This window comes from Oryctolagus cuniculus, chromosome 12, assembly GCF_051225735.1.
Source record: "Oryctolagus cuniculus isolate XC-2025 breed Fujian yellow rabbit chromosome 12, ASM5122573v1, whole genome shotgun sequence".
Taxonomy (NCBI): domain Eukaryota; kingdom Metazoa; phylum Chordata; class Mammalia; order Lagomorpha; family Leporidae; genus Oryctolagus; species Oryctolagus cuniculus.
Genome location: NC_142878.1, coordinates 53,920,545 through 53,935,656, shown reverse-complemented (window position 1 = coordinate 53,935,656; position 15,112 = coordinate 53,920,545). Strand labels below are relative to the sequence as shown.

The following is a 15,112-nucleotide window of genomic DNA, read 5'->3' as shown; positions in this document are numbered from 1 at the left end:
ATGCGGCTTTCTACATGTGGCCTGGGAAAGCAGTGGAAGATGGCCCAAGTGCTTGGGCTCCTGCACTCACATGGGGGACCCAGAGGAGGCTCCTGGCTCCTGACTTCAGACCAGGCCAGCTCCAACTGCTGTGGCCATTTGGGGAGTAGACCAGCAGATGGAAGACCTTTCTGCCTGTAGCTCTACCTCTCAAATAAATTTTAAAAACCTAAAAAAAAAAAAAAAGCCTTAAAAAACTCAACAAAAAACCAACCTGTGACCAAATGCACAAAAACCTGAGTAGATGGTTCTCAAAGGAAATACAAATGGCCAACAAGTCTGTGAAAAAACTGCTCAGTACACAAGCTGACAGGAAAATGCAAATGAAAACCGCAGATCTCCCCTCACCCGTCAGAATGCTTATTACCAAAATTAAAAACTAGAAATGGACTTGCCATATGATCCAGCAATCCTAGTACTAACTATATACCCAAGACATGAACTCACTGTATCAGAGATACCTGCTCCACCATGCTTATAGCAGCACTCATCCCAACAGCCAAAATATGGCATCAATGAAGGTGTCAGTCATCAGATGAGTGGGTAAACAAAATGTGGCAAACGCACACTGGAATCCTACACAGCCATAGAAAAAGAATGTCATCTGCAGTAACATGAATGGAACCGAAGGACACAATGTTGAGTAAAATAAATCAGATGCAAAAAAAAAAAAAGACAAAAAAACCCCTCCATGTCTCCCTTATAATGTAGGCACTATAAAAAACAAATGAAGGGGCCAGCACCGTGGTGTAGCAGGTTAAAGTCATGGCCTGAAGTGCAGGCATCCCATGTGGACACTGGTTGTAGTCCCGGCTGTTCCTCTTCCGATCCAGCTCTCTGCTATGGCCTGGGAAAGCAGAAGATGGTCCAAGTCCTTGGGCCCCTGCACCCGACATGGAAGACCCGGAAGAAGCTCCTGGCTTCGGATCAGTGCAGCTCTAGCCATTGTGGCCATTTGGGAGTGAACCAGCAGATGGAAGACTTCTCTCTCTACCTCTACTCTCTCTGTGTAACTCTTTCAAAAAAAGTATATACATATATATTATATATAAAGTATTATTACCTCACAATTTTTTGCCATTTGTAAATTTAAAACTATTCTAAAGATGTTCAAATAAATCTGAAAAAAAAAAAAAAAGAGAAAAGAGCAGAGAGGTAAACAATGCGACGTGATACTCCACTCCCTTCATTTTTGGTTTTACATCCAGCAGAAATACTTACACATGCTCAATAAAAGACACCTGTATGATGTTCATAGCAGTTTTATTCATAATAGCCAAAATTAGAAACAGCTCATATGCCTATTAACAGAATGGAAAACTTGTTGTATGTTTACAATGCAATACTATATACAACAGTATGAAGCAACTACAACATGCAACAACACAGGTGAACTGTATAGCTATATTGCTGAGCCAAAGAAGCCAGACACAGAAGACTACATAATATATTATTCCGTTTATTTGAAGTTCGGAGACAGGCAAAACAGATCTGTGTTGTCAGGATCACAGACATCCTTGCAGTAGTGGTACAGTAATTGGAAGAGAGCATGCTTGGTGTTGCTGGAGTGCTGCTGCTGCTCCACTTCTTGACTTCTTGCTGGCTTTTTATGTGTTCAGTGTGGGAAAACTAACAGCTGTACACATGATCTGTGCGCTTTATGTAAATTATTTGTCAATAAAATTTACTGCAAAGCAAGCAAACAGAATGAGATAGCACTACATACCCATTAAAAAGCTTTAAATCAAAATGACCGACAATACCGAGTACTGACAATACAACATTAGGGAGCAACTGAAATGCTCATATATAGTTGGTGAGAATGTATGGTTTGGCAATATCTACTAGAGCTGAATATACATGTACTGAAGATCCTGCAACTCCACCCCAATCATATACTCAACAGAAATGGACACAAATGCCTTCTCACCAGACACAGACAAGAATGCTCACAGCAGCATTACCCAAACTGAAAACATCCAAATGTCCTTCAATGCTGCCAGAGCCTGGAAAGGCCCCTTACAGCTCAGAACTGCGGGCAAGTGAACTTCCTTGGGGTATACCTCAATCAACTGTGAACAGGAGCCAGTTTATCAATAGTCTAGCCTCTCATCCATTGGACAACTCTGAGGCTAGTGTACCCAACTTCAGTGACATCCGACTACTGGCTTCTCCGTAACTTTTCTCCCTGCCTTCCCCAGAACTGCCTCTTGGAATCATTCCCCAAGTAACATGTGCATCCAAGTTTTTCTCTCCAGCTCTGTTCCTAGGGGTAGAATGAAATTCTATTCCATTTATATACAGCTCAAAAACTGTCAAAAGCCTATCTATGTTGACACAAGTCAGAAGAGTGTAACCCTGAATGATCACGGGATGTGATCACAGAAGGTGCTGGTAATGTTCCATTTTTGATCACAAGTGTTTAAACGGCCATGCCCACTTTTTAAATCATTATTGTGTGTCCATTTTAAAGTAACTGTATATTTTAATTTCAGAACTTACAAAATGCAGGTGTTCAGGGTAGAAGAGCTGCCTACAAAGGGAAGACTGGGCTTTATGAGAGAAGAAAAGAAAGGTTAACTGCCATGGCCGGGCCATCTTTTCTAGATAATGCCCCTCCCTCCCTTAGCCTAAGATAAGGAATTACTGAGGATTTTTAAGACCTATTACAGTCAGAAGTAGGGGCAGTGAAATTTAACAATGCACCCTCTGAGACAGGTACAAAGCATTCCAACACTCCTTTGGGTGAATGAAGTCACTCTTCAGCCTTGTTTTCCAAGAATGCCTGGCCCAAGACTAATTCTTCACTTTCCCCTTTCCCTCACTCATTCAATATAATTTCAAACACTGTGCCGAACACTATGTATTAACAGTGACAGATAAGGCCTCTGCTCAGTTCTTTTGCAAGAAAAACTAAAAATCATACAAATCGAAGAGCGTGACTACAACTAGGGGTGCTGAGAGTCCTAGTTCTGACAGCCAATTGGCCTAGATAAGGAAAAGATTAAACCTAATTTATTGAAATTAAACCTTTTTAAGTAGGTTTCCTAGACAAAGTGACTTGGAGAACTGCAATCTGAAGGATGAAATAAAAGCTAACTGGGGAAGCAAATGGGCAAAGGTAGCAGGGAGGTTGAAAGGCGGACAAGCTGAATGTGACTGGAACACTGAATGTTAGGAGCACATGAGACAGACTAGACAGTGGTGTGTCAGAATATCTATGGTCCTGTGGACTAGACTAAGAAATTTTATTATCCTCAGGGCAAGCAAAGCCAGAATGTATTGAACCAAGAAGTGCCATGATTACATGTTTTGAAAATATCATAGCACTTGTATGATTGGAAAGGGACCAAAGAGCATGTGGGTAGACAGGAGGCTACTACAAGAAGCCAAGAAAGGTGATGACAGCCTGGACTGAATCCTGGGAACCAAGCTGTAGATTAGCTGGCATTGTAACGGCAACCATAAAACAAGTGTTATTACACAACACAGCAGATACAATCATACATTTATATAAGCCACATAATAGTATGTACTTATTAACTACAGCTTTCTCTTCTTGGGAAGGGGGGAAAGAGATGTGACCATGTTGCATGTAAAATTATGCCTAGGATTATCCTGAAGTTACAAAGTACAACTTGGGGGGGAGGGAGTTGAAAATTGTCATAAAGTTGCAAAAATGGAACATGACTCTGAAACTTTCCATCAGTGAAATAGTAATACCCCAAAGGCACAGAAAGGCAGGGAAAAAGAAAAAGTTGTCTATAGAGCAGGCACTATCATCCACGAGGAAAAGGTTCCACCAAGACTACCAGACACGTCAAAGCTAGCATGAGGCTTCCCAAGACGTGCAGACTGCAGACTCCTCACCCAAGAGATTCTGAGGGAAAGATATCCTTACACTCAGTAGAGGACAAGGCAGCATCAATCTTACCAAGTGCCACCACCTGCCTGATCCACAAGCTATGGCGCAAACATCAGGGCCAGTACAATCCTGGAAAGATTGCATTCCTAGTTGGAAAGTGGATACTAAGGCTGTGTCCAGAGGTAGTCAGACTAACAGTGAGTCACTGGATTTCCCCTAAAACGTTAGATTTACCAAGGGCTGCTCCTAGCACACATGGCCAAAAGCTAGGACACTCCTAGAAGGTAAACCATCAGCCCAGGATAGGGAACCTCACATTGATGGAGCAGACCATCTCAGTATTTCCAGTTAATAAACTTTCCGATAGCTACACTCCAGTGTGTCTGCAACCCTGTAATAATTTAGCTGATGCTAAGTAGCTTTTGTGGAGGGAGTAGCTTTACAATTCCGGAAAAAGGGCAAGTTTGGCTGGAGAAACCAACAATTCCTATCAGGAACCTTGTAGTGGTGCAGTTCTGGGTAAGACTGGACCGGTGAATGGCTCAGACTACACTGACCCCACTAATCATCATGTAATTGGGAAATTCCTCCAGCACAGCCAAGTAGGGCTTTGAAGTACCCTTGAGAAGGATACACGCTGTAAACAGGTGTAGTTTGGGACCAATCTTCTATTTTCCAGAGCAGGGGCAGACTTGTACCCAAAATTCACATCATAAATTCATTATGGCAACTTGTGGAAGACAGAAAGGTGAGTTATCTATGTGAATGGACCACTTTCACATGAGTAGGTGCCTTTGGAAGTCTTTTTAGCGTTGCAATTACCCTGACATGTGCTCATAATGGAGGAGGCCAAAAACAGGGCAGAAATTGCATATGCTAACTTGATACTGACAGTGATTTCTGCAAGGAAAGCACTTTTAGTGAGTTTATCATATGAGCTGGAAAATATTGTTAAAAATAAATGGTGTTCTGACGCTCCAGAGGAGCTAAGATGGGCAGGAGAGGTAGTACTCTCTGGATTCCTACCCTGGAGCCCAAGCAAGTTACAAGGAATGGCAGAAATTTCTGCTTAGTCAAGCATTTTCTAGTTAATTAAGCTTTTGCAACTATTGGGTCTCTGAATCATTCTGGTTCTTTATTGATACAATGGAGAGAAAAATGGTGCAAATTATTTATTCTCAAAAGATATTCTGGGTTCCCAGTCTGTTACCTGTAGTGTAAAGTAGTTGTCTTTCCTGGGACTCAGGACTTCAAAAGATGTTATTTCCTCTTCTAAATTTCAAAGTCCATGGATGGCAGATCAAAGATTGGAATTTTAACTCTCCTACCTCCTAGCTCTCTGGAACCCTTTGAAACTGTTCCTTCCATCTGTACCTAATAGGGCTGTTTTGAGAAGCTGGCACATTAAGATATTTGCCTAGCACCATGCTAAAAATAATTTAAACCTCTGTAAATGACTTGATTCCTATTTTAAAGTAGTTCTCAAAGAGCCTGAAATTTTGGGCAACACAGACTAAGTCTGCAACAGGCTACATGCCTTCATAACAGGGAAATCTACGACATTAAGATCTAGAGACTAGAAAACAATAATGAATTTGGAAAATGAGACATTTAGAAATCTCATTAGTTACTATTGCCAGGACTTGTTTAGAAACTTCAGTGCTGTTACCGTGCTATCCAACAGCCAGCCATGTGACACTTAAAGCCCAGTTCCAAAGGAATACTAGACACATTTCAAGGCTCAAATGCTAGATGTTAACATATTTTGAAAGTTTCCCTAGCAGTGTTACTCTAAGAATGATGAGCAGTTTTTTGGGCTTTTACATGGCTTGCTGCAACCTCAGAAAACCATGACTTCATTGTTTTCTTCCCTTGAGCCCTGCTTTCCTCTCACCTTCTAATCCTACTCAGATGTCTCTGTGGGTCCCTTCACACTCTGCAGGTACACTCACCCTTTAAGCTATTACCTGCTACTGCACTTAATGCCCAACTGAGGCATGGATGGGCCTCTTCTTACAAGCACATGAGCCAATCACCCAGGCATCTGCTCATGAAGCCCTGTTATTTCCTATTTTTCAAACCCTTCACTTTCCACTCTTTATCAAACGACAATTTTTGCATCTTTGTGAAGTGGTAACCTACCTCAGCAGCAAATTGAAATCCCAGCCAACTTTTAAAATACTGATGAATCCCAAAGCACATAAGTACACATCTGGATTATCAAGACTATTAAAGTTTCTTAGGTAATTTTAGTGCACACTCAAGGTTGAGAATCACTCAATTACACAATTTGAGAGTACTCTAAATATCCTACTTACAAATCTGTGAAAAAACTTGTAGGAGTTATTTTTGTGCAAGCAAAATTTTGTGTCAGGTTAAGTGTCCCTTTGCATCTTTTATTCCACTGCACCACTTAAGAAAATGACATTTCAGGGCCGGCTCTGTTGCAGAGTGGGTTAACGCCCTGGTCTGAAGCGCCAGCATCCCATATGGGCACTGGTCGAGACCTGGCTGCTCCACTTCCCATCCAGCTCTGTTATGGCCTGGGAACACAGTACAACATGGCCCAAGTCCTTAGGCCCCTGCACCTGCGTGGGAGACCCAGAAGCAGCTCCTGGCTCCTGGCTCCTGATGGGTGCAGCTCCAGCTGTTGCAGCCAACTGGGGAGTGAACCATTAGATGGAAGACCTCTCTGTTTGCCTCTCTCTCTGTGTAACTCTAACTTTCGAATAAATAAATAAATCTCAAAAAAAAAAAAAAAAAAAAAGACATGCTTAGGACTGAAAGTAAACACGGCAAACCTTATCACCGTCCTTCTTGGGCTTCAATTTCCCATTAACAGCTCTGGTTTTGGCATCTACCTACCACATTACACCATTCTCCCACTCTTTTATAGTTCTAATTTCAAGTCAAACACTTTATACAGGCCTTGTTTTTTCATATTTTTTCATAAAACTTGTGAATAAAGTCACTACTATGGTTTTCAAGGCCTTGATTTATTTCCATGGGATTAATGAAAAATCAACATTCCAAACCTTCTAACACCCTTTTCCATAAATGTTTGGAAAACTTGAATGCTGGTCGACTATCCCTCTACATCAATCTCCTCTGCAATGTAAGTAACTCCTATTTTTCTGAGGTACACCATTAATAAAGCAAACTTAGTAGCTCCTACTCTGTAATTCACTCAACTAGTCACTGATTTCTATCCTATGTGCTATCAACTTTTCATCAAGTACTGAGTTATCAGATTTTTCTCACACCTCTTAAGTGAAATTTTCTTGATCAAATTATCTACTCCATCCTCACTAAACTCTTGCTTATTCCGCTCCAATCTATCCAAAACTTTGTTTCTATTATGTTCAAACAGATTATTTAAAACACAGTTGACTGGTACTAATCTCTTAGAATCTTTGCTGGTCTCAAACATGAGGTTAACATTTGAAATGAAATTTGGCAGAAGTCATCTTTTCCAGCAATTTTATACCTGACATTTGTATCAACCTGACAGCACTGTTCCACTAGTGAGGCAGCAGAAAGACACATCCACTGAGTTCCACTCCCAATTAGCAAAATTATGCACCATCTTTTCAAAAGATTACTTTTAAAAATCATCCCCTTCTTTCTCCTGCTTTTCCAACCCTGTTGGAAAACTGTATTTCTGTAAGCATACAGACTACGTTCCTATATTTTATTGCATGCTAGTAAACTTTCATTCTTTCACACTATATTGAAATAAATCAATCTTGTTTTAAATCTTGCCCCCAGAATTTAAAACAAGATTTGGGGCCCCCTTAATCTTCAAACAAAGAACCTATGATTTCCTCTAAACAATTATTAGCTTATACTACCTGCAATTGATTTTACCATATACTCTTTCAGTCATGTTTGCTTAGCTTTGGCCAAGAAACCTTAAAGCCCAAATATTAAATGAATATACCTATGATTTAGAATACCATTTGCTTAGTTACATGAGGCAATTTAATTTACAGTAGGATGAGTGTGTCTTCCCTAAGACAAAGTACAGACAGCTTTGTCTATAATAAACTCAACATGCATCTACTTGAAAAGTGACATCATGTGCTCTATCAAAAAGTGTTTTCCAGTTTCTTCTCCTATGAAATTTTCCTATGGGACCACAACCACTAATTTCATATAACAAAATAACCAGAATACCAGAAATATATGCTAAATACATCACCCAGTGAAGGGAAAAGTGGATGCTTTCAATTTGGGACTAATCTGTCTAGTATCATGCAAACACTGCTGGCTAATACCATAGTGTTAAATGGAATTTATCAGTATCTTAGGCCCTTCATACTTTTTAAGGTATCTGGTTTATTTTTTAGTCACGGTTCACTGGCTGAAAGTTTGTGTAACATATAAGATCATATCAGATCAGAAAAGAGTGGGTAGAACTATGTGATCAAACTGAAAAAAGCAAAGCTACTGTTACAATGTGTATCAGGGCCCCCCAAGAGTAGCCCATAGTTCAGCCTCTTCCCTCTATTTTTTCACCTGCTGTATAAAATGACCTAGGAGACATTTAAAAACAGTATGATTTTTGCCCAGAATTGGTAGGATGCTATGATACATGAAAGACTTTGGAGGATCCAAAGTTAGATTGCATAAACCTGCTAGGTTGAAACAAACTGAAGTATAAAATAAAATCAACTGAGCCTTTGAAGACTAAGCAAGCATCCCAAACCTCACAGCTAATTCAATACATCTATCTTTAGAAGTCTGGGTTAAACAGGTACAATGACCCCAAACCACAACTAATCAAGTTGGGGGAAAAGGAGAATGAATCCATATATATGGACTAAAGTTCATTTGAAGTAAAACAGATGTAGAACCCTATGTTCTCAGTTACCTGGGAAGGCACAGACTACAGAAGACCAGGAAAGGATGAACCTTCCTATTTTCAGTAACACTGAGGCACAAACTCAGAATCCAGTAGGTTAACTGGGGTTTATACAGAGAATTCTACCCCATGTCAAGGGTACTTAAATTCTTAATGCAACAACCACTTCAATGAAATTTGAGTAGTGTATGTTGGTATGCATAATGACTCCAAGAAAACTATATCTAGCACAGTTTAGGGGCTTGTGAAAGCTGCTGTAAAACAAAGAAATTAAACAATTACAAAATACAAAAAATAAAAAACCAGGGTTTTTTTCTCCAAATTCCTGGTTTAATAAGGACTTGTTTATTTTGAGAAAAAGGTCCCAACATCAGGCTGTTCACAAAAATAACCCACAGTATCAACTTTAGAAAACAAATATTAAGACTATTACACTACTTTTTTTTCTAGAGGATGCATTTGACATGCCAACTCTCATTCACAAAAATACATTGTTACAGTTGTGTTGAACAGCCCCACACAGCACTCGTATGTGGGGTAGCACACACTTCTAACTCAAAGCCGCTGGCAGGTGCTACTCAACTAAATGAGATGGCTTTTGCAGTTAGGGAAGCAACTACTGAGCTCATGAATGGGAAGAACTGTACTCCCTGCATTAACAAGAGATTATTTTGGAGACAGCTGATAAAAACCATACATCCTTTTTATTGTTAAGTCATAAAGAGGTATCAAAATTAAAAGCAAAAATTACAGGGCAAGACTTAACAAAACTACTAGGAGCATCAAAGGAAGTGAAAATGGGACTAGGCGCAGGGCAATAGGAATTAATGAACATGGGAAGGACAAGGATGGGGCGAACAGTGAGCATGTGCTGAAGATACTAGGGGAGAGGATCTGGTGAAAATTTTGATCTTAGACAAGCGCCTAGGTAAAGAAATAATGGGATAAGATTCCTAAACCCCACTATGTGCTTAAGAGTCATCCTCGCCATTGGCGCTGTCTCTGTCATCCTCTCCTTCCTCAGCCTCTTTTTCATCATCCTTGATCAACTCCAGCTGTGAGAAACAGACACAAATAGGATGGAGTTAGAGGCACTCCATGTGTCCCTGATCCCCCCTCCACCACCTCTTTCTTTCCTTTCCCATGGTTTTCACCTGGTCATCCCCCCGATCTTCATTATCATCATCATCCAGTAGGTCCCCCTCCTCAGCAGAGTCATCTGCACCCCCCTCAGACTCCATCTTCACATTAGTCTCATCTTTCTTCTGGGAGCTGCTGCTCTGCTCCTCTTCTGACTTATCATTCTTCATCTCTACTGGGGATGAGAAGGACAAGTCTGTCTAGGGGCAAGTAATGTCCACAGGATGTAGACAATCCCCACTAATGATCATAGAACTGCAGCACATGTCTAAATCCTCCCACACGAATGCCATTCCCAATTCAAACTGCGCAAGTTCCATATTAAATTGCTTTATATCCCACTACTCCACAATATACTTCCAACTATCTTAATTAACTAACCCATTCTTACATCTAATAAGCAGAAACACCATTTACCTCCTTGTTTGCTCTGCTCCTTTTCAATTTTTTCCAGGCTTTCCAGCAGAGAATCCACTTTTTGTTTTATCTGGGTCAATTCCTTCTTAATGGCCTGGAGGTCATCTCCTTTCACTGTAATACAAATTAAAACCCTAGATTAGAATCATACATACCACAAACTGCCAGTCACCAAATATATTCCTCTTAGACTACACTAGGAGCCAACAGAAAATCCTTGGCGAAAAATGGAGCCAATACTGATGGTCCAAGTAATTGTAACTGAAACCTTTTGGAGGTGGAAACTGAAAACTAAATCTAATGTGCTAGATACTGTGGCAGCAGTATTTTACTATGTATTTTAAGGTACTTTCTGTAATGTTTTATAGAATTACATGTTTTCACTTTACAAGAGTTCAACTATAGAAAAGTAAAAACAAAATGAATCTTCACATGGAATACTAGTTAAGGTTAATATTAAGATTGCCAATTCCTAAAAATAGGTGCTTCAAGCTTTGTAAAATCTAATGACTTTTCCCAATTACCAAGTTGTTACAGACTGAAGGTACTCTAGGGTTGACCCTTTAACAATCACTTTAATCTGTTATTTTTGATTGTACAAAGCCATGTGCACAAAAGCTAAACATACGACTGCATCTCCCCCCAACACCATTTCAAAAACAAAAAGCATCAAAAATTAAAACACGTACACTTTCCAGACTTGGAAGAAGATCCTCGTTGTCCACTCTTAGAATTGAAACTTTTTCCCCTTCTTGAGGTGTTTCCTGATACACGCTGGCGTTTAGAGGGCACTACAGCCCGAGCAATAGGAGGAGGAGGAGGAACACGTGCTGGGTAGCTGTACATCCTATTGAATAAAAGGAAACAAGCAAAATTCAACAGCGCCCTTATAAAATAACACATCTGTTGTTTTCATTTCTTTATTAATTCCATTCAAAAGGCCATTGAAAACCTCTACTCTTTAACGAAATATCCTTAACACTATAGCAACTTCTCTTCAACAAAATACCACCTGAGAGGGCCGGCGCCGTGGCTCAATAGGCTAATCCTCCACCTTGCGGCGCCGGCACACCGGGTTCTAGTCCCGGTCGGGGCGCCGGATTCTGTCCCGGTTGCCCCTCTTCCAGGCCAGCTCTCTGCTATGGCCAGGGAGTGCAGTGGAGGATGGCCCAGGTGCTTGGGCCCTGCACCCCATGGGAGACCAGGAAAAGCACCTGGATCCTGGCTCCTGCCATCGGATCAGCGCGGTGCGCCGGCTGCAGCGGCGGCCATTGGAGGGTGAACCAACGGCAAAAGGAAGACCTTTCTCTCTCTCTCTCTCACTATCCACTCTGCCTGTCAAAAAAAAAAAAAAAAAAAAAAATACCACCTGAGAGGCCAGCACCGTGGTATAGCAAGTAATGCTGCTGCCTGAAATGCCAGCCTAGTTGTTCCGCTTAAGATCAAGCTCCCTGCTGGTGGCTTGGGAAAAGCAGCAGCACAGGGCCCAAGTGCTTGCAACCAGCAGGAGGCTCCTGACTCCAAGCTATAGCCTGGCCCAACCTAGGCCATTATGGCCATCTGGGGAGTGAACCTGCATCTTTCTGTCCCTCTCACTGCAACTCTTTCAATTAAATAAATAAATCTTATTAAAAAAAAAAAAAAAACATACTACATATACAAAAACCTATTCAACGAATATGCTTAGATGGCCCTTGGTACTATGGCAGTATTAACAGGGAATGTTATCTCTGCCTAACACTTTTCATATATATGTTACAATGAACAGTTCACATACAGCCAAACACAGAGGTACTATTAGACAAATCCCTGATCTTCTCAGCAAGAAAAACATAAATTACTAGAAATATTAGGCTGAACTACAAAAAACTGCCAATGTCCAGCATATCTGATCTGAGAATAACACAGCTATCTCAAGTGGTTGAAATATTATAGCAGCATGTTTTAGCTAGGCATAAATTGTGATAAAGATACTACTAACAATTTATGCAAAATTCCATTCAAAAGTCCACCAGTTAGACTATTTTTTAAGATTAGCTTTATTTATTTGAAAAAGTAACAGAGAGACAGACAGAAAGGTCTTCCATCTGCTGGTTCATTCCCCAATGGCTGCAAAGGTCGGAGCTGTACCAATCCGGAGCCAGGAGCTTTCTCCATGTCTCTCACGTGGGTGCAGGGGCCCAAGGACCCTGGCCATCTTCCACTGCCTTCCCAGGCCACACTAGAGAGCTGGATAGGAAGTGGAACAGCCAGGCCTAGAACTGGTGCCCATATGGGATGCTGGTGCCCCAGGCCAAGGCTTTAACCCGCTGTGCCATGGCACCGGCCCCTAGACTATTATCTTATTCACCATTCACTAGTGCCTAAATACTCTGTCAAGCAAATCACAATATACACTGGTTGCTCAACTGCCTTTTCCATCAGAATTTTTCATCCCTGAAGTCTTAAATCAATACTTAGCATTCCCATTCATGGGCAGTAATACATCAAAGTGATAGCTTAACATCTTTTACATTTGTTTGGAAAAACTCAAAAACACAAATTCTTTCATGGACATCAGTTATAGAATGTCCCTAACATTGTATGCTTAAAAAAAAAAAAGAGCCTATAGAACAAAGAAAAGCAAAACACACCATAGAAACCAGTTTTTCTTAAGCAACTAATGTAACGAAGGCCCAGGTATTTCTGATGCTGCCATGAACATACTAGTGCTGCCGGTGTACTGCAGCCAGCATACCGCGCTGATCCAAAGCCAGCAGCCAGGTGCTTCTCCTGGTCTCCCATGTGGGTGCAGGGCCCAAGGACCTGGGCCATCCTCCACTGCACTCCCAGGCCACAGCAGAGAGCTGGACTGGAAGAGGGGCAACCGGGACAGAACTCGGAGTGCTGGCACTGCAGGTGGAGGATTAGCCTATTGAGCAGCGGCACCGGCCTCTACATTTCCATTTTTATAATAACTTTTTGATCTTCTGCTTCAAACTCTTCCAAATAATGATTCAGAAACTAGAAAATACCACTATTCTGGAACTGCTACTGTTCTTGCAAAATACTGATACTTTTATATTCATTTTCTCTCACTTTAACCATGAAAATGAGCTCATGCCATAGAGTCTATGAGTAGAATGAAATATAATCTACCTCTCCCAACACACATATTCAACAGGCACCAGTCTTCAATATAATGAGCTAGCAGATCAACACTCTGCAGTTCACAGCACTGGACTATAAATCTTATTTCTCTATGTTTGGCCTTAGGAGGACTGAAGTTACATGAAACATACAGAACAGCAGTTTCAACTCATATTTACAAAAAATTTTGACTTCTAAAATAATTTGCCTATCTCTGCTGTACTTTAAATTTCTCTGATGCAAATCCAAAGAGTAAAACACAAATTTTAATACAGTTAGCCCTGAGTACTGCATCTGTGGATGCAACTGCAGACTGAAAATATTTGGAAGAAAAAACTGCATCTGTACTGAATAAGTATACTTTTTCTGGTCATTATTTCCTAAACAATATAATATTAACAACTATTTACAAAACATTATGCCAAATTAGTGAACACAAGAAATCTACAGAGATAACTGAAAGCATGAGATGATATGCTTAGGTTATACGGAAATACATTTTATATGCTGGCACCTAAGAAAGTTTGTGGGAAAAGGAATTAAATAGTACAGGAACAGGCAACTGGTGGTTAAAACGGTATGTGGGACATCTGTGTCAAATATCAAGAGACCACAGGTTTGAGCCTTGGATCTGCTAATTCTGGCTTCCTGCTAATGCACAAGCTGGAAGGCAGAGGATGAGAGAGTAGATGGATGCCTGCCCCCTACAAGGAAAACCCTGATTGAATTCTTGGCTCCTGGCTTTGGCCTGGTCCATCTGTGGCTGCTGTGGGCATTTCTTGCTCTTGAACTAGCAGAAAGTCGATCTATCCCTCTTTAATGTAAATAAAAATAAAAATCTTGTAAGGTCACATCTATATAGTATTTAACAATTTTTTTTTACTCCAAGTTATATTTTACCAGTAGGCATATTATTAAGTAAGGAAAAACAGATGCAATAAAAAATTGCTATGTGAACCAATGAAGGAAGACCTTTCTCTCTGTCTCACTGTCCACTCTGCCTGTCAAAAAAAAAAAAAAAAAAAAAAAAAAACACACACACATACTTGGTGTGGGTGATATATAGCTTGAAATCCCTCAACATCAATAATGGACTGAATGCTTATATCTCCCTAAAATTCATCCTAGTGAAATCCTAACCTCAATGTAATATATTAGGAGCTGGGGCCTTTGAGGGGTAGTTAATCATTAGCGTGGAACCCTTAGGAATGAGAGCAGTGCTCTTATAAAAGAATCCCCAAGGAGCTCTGCAGTTCTCTCTCTGCCATTTGAGAGTGCAGAAAAGGCCCTCTGTAAACCTTAAGGCCCTCACCAGAACCCAACCATGCTGATACTCTGATCTCAGACTTCCAGCCTCCAGAACTGTGAACAATAAATTGTTGTAGTTTATAAGCCCCTAGTCTGTAGCACTTTGCTCTACCAGCCCAAACTGAATGATCCCATTCTTTAGTTATCTGCCTTGGGTTTTCTAAGAAGCCACTTTTTTTGACATTTTTTAATCCATTATTTTAATTTCTTTTAATTTAAACATCCCAGTTAGTCTAACTCAAGTACTATCATGCCCATACCACAGAGGTGACCAAAAAACAAAAACAGAAAAAACAAACAAACAAACAAACAAAAAAACCTCACATGTGCGCCAGGCATTTAGTCTAGCA

The 15,112-nt window shown here is 40.6% G+C and overlaps 1 protein-coding gene across 51 annotated transcripts in view; it reads right to left on the bottom strand.

The window, feature by feature from the left end:
• Positions 1 to 1,285: 1,285 nt before the first annotated feature.
• Positions 1,286 to 15,112, bottom strand: part of HNRNPC (heterogeneous nuclear ribonucleoprotein C) — a 56,351-nt gene continuing 42,524 nt past the window's right edge. For 17 of the 51 annotated variants that reach the window (XM_070053203.2, XM_070053204.2, XM_070053214.2 and 14 more), the window contains 4 exon segments: positions 11,015 to 11,172; positions 10,326 to 10,439; positions 9,923 to 10,083; positions 9,077 to 9,823 (listed from right to left, as the gene is read on the bottom strand). In XM_070053203.2, the coding sequence (XP_069909304.1) occupies positions 9,740 to 9,823; positions 9,923 to 10,083; positions 10,326 to 10,439; positions 11,015 to 11,172 (517 nt within the window). In that variant the 3' untranslated portion in view covers positions 9,077 to 9,739. 51 annotated transcript variants of the gene reach the window in all.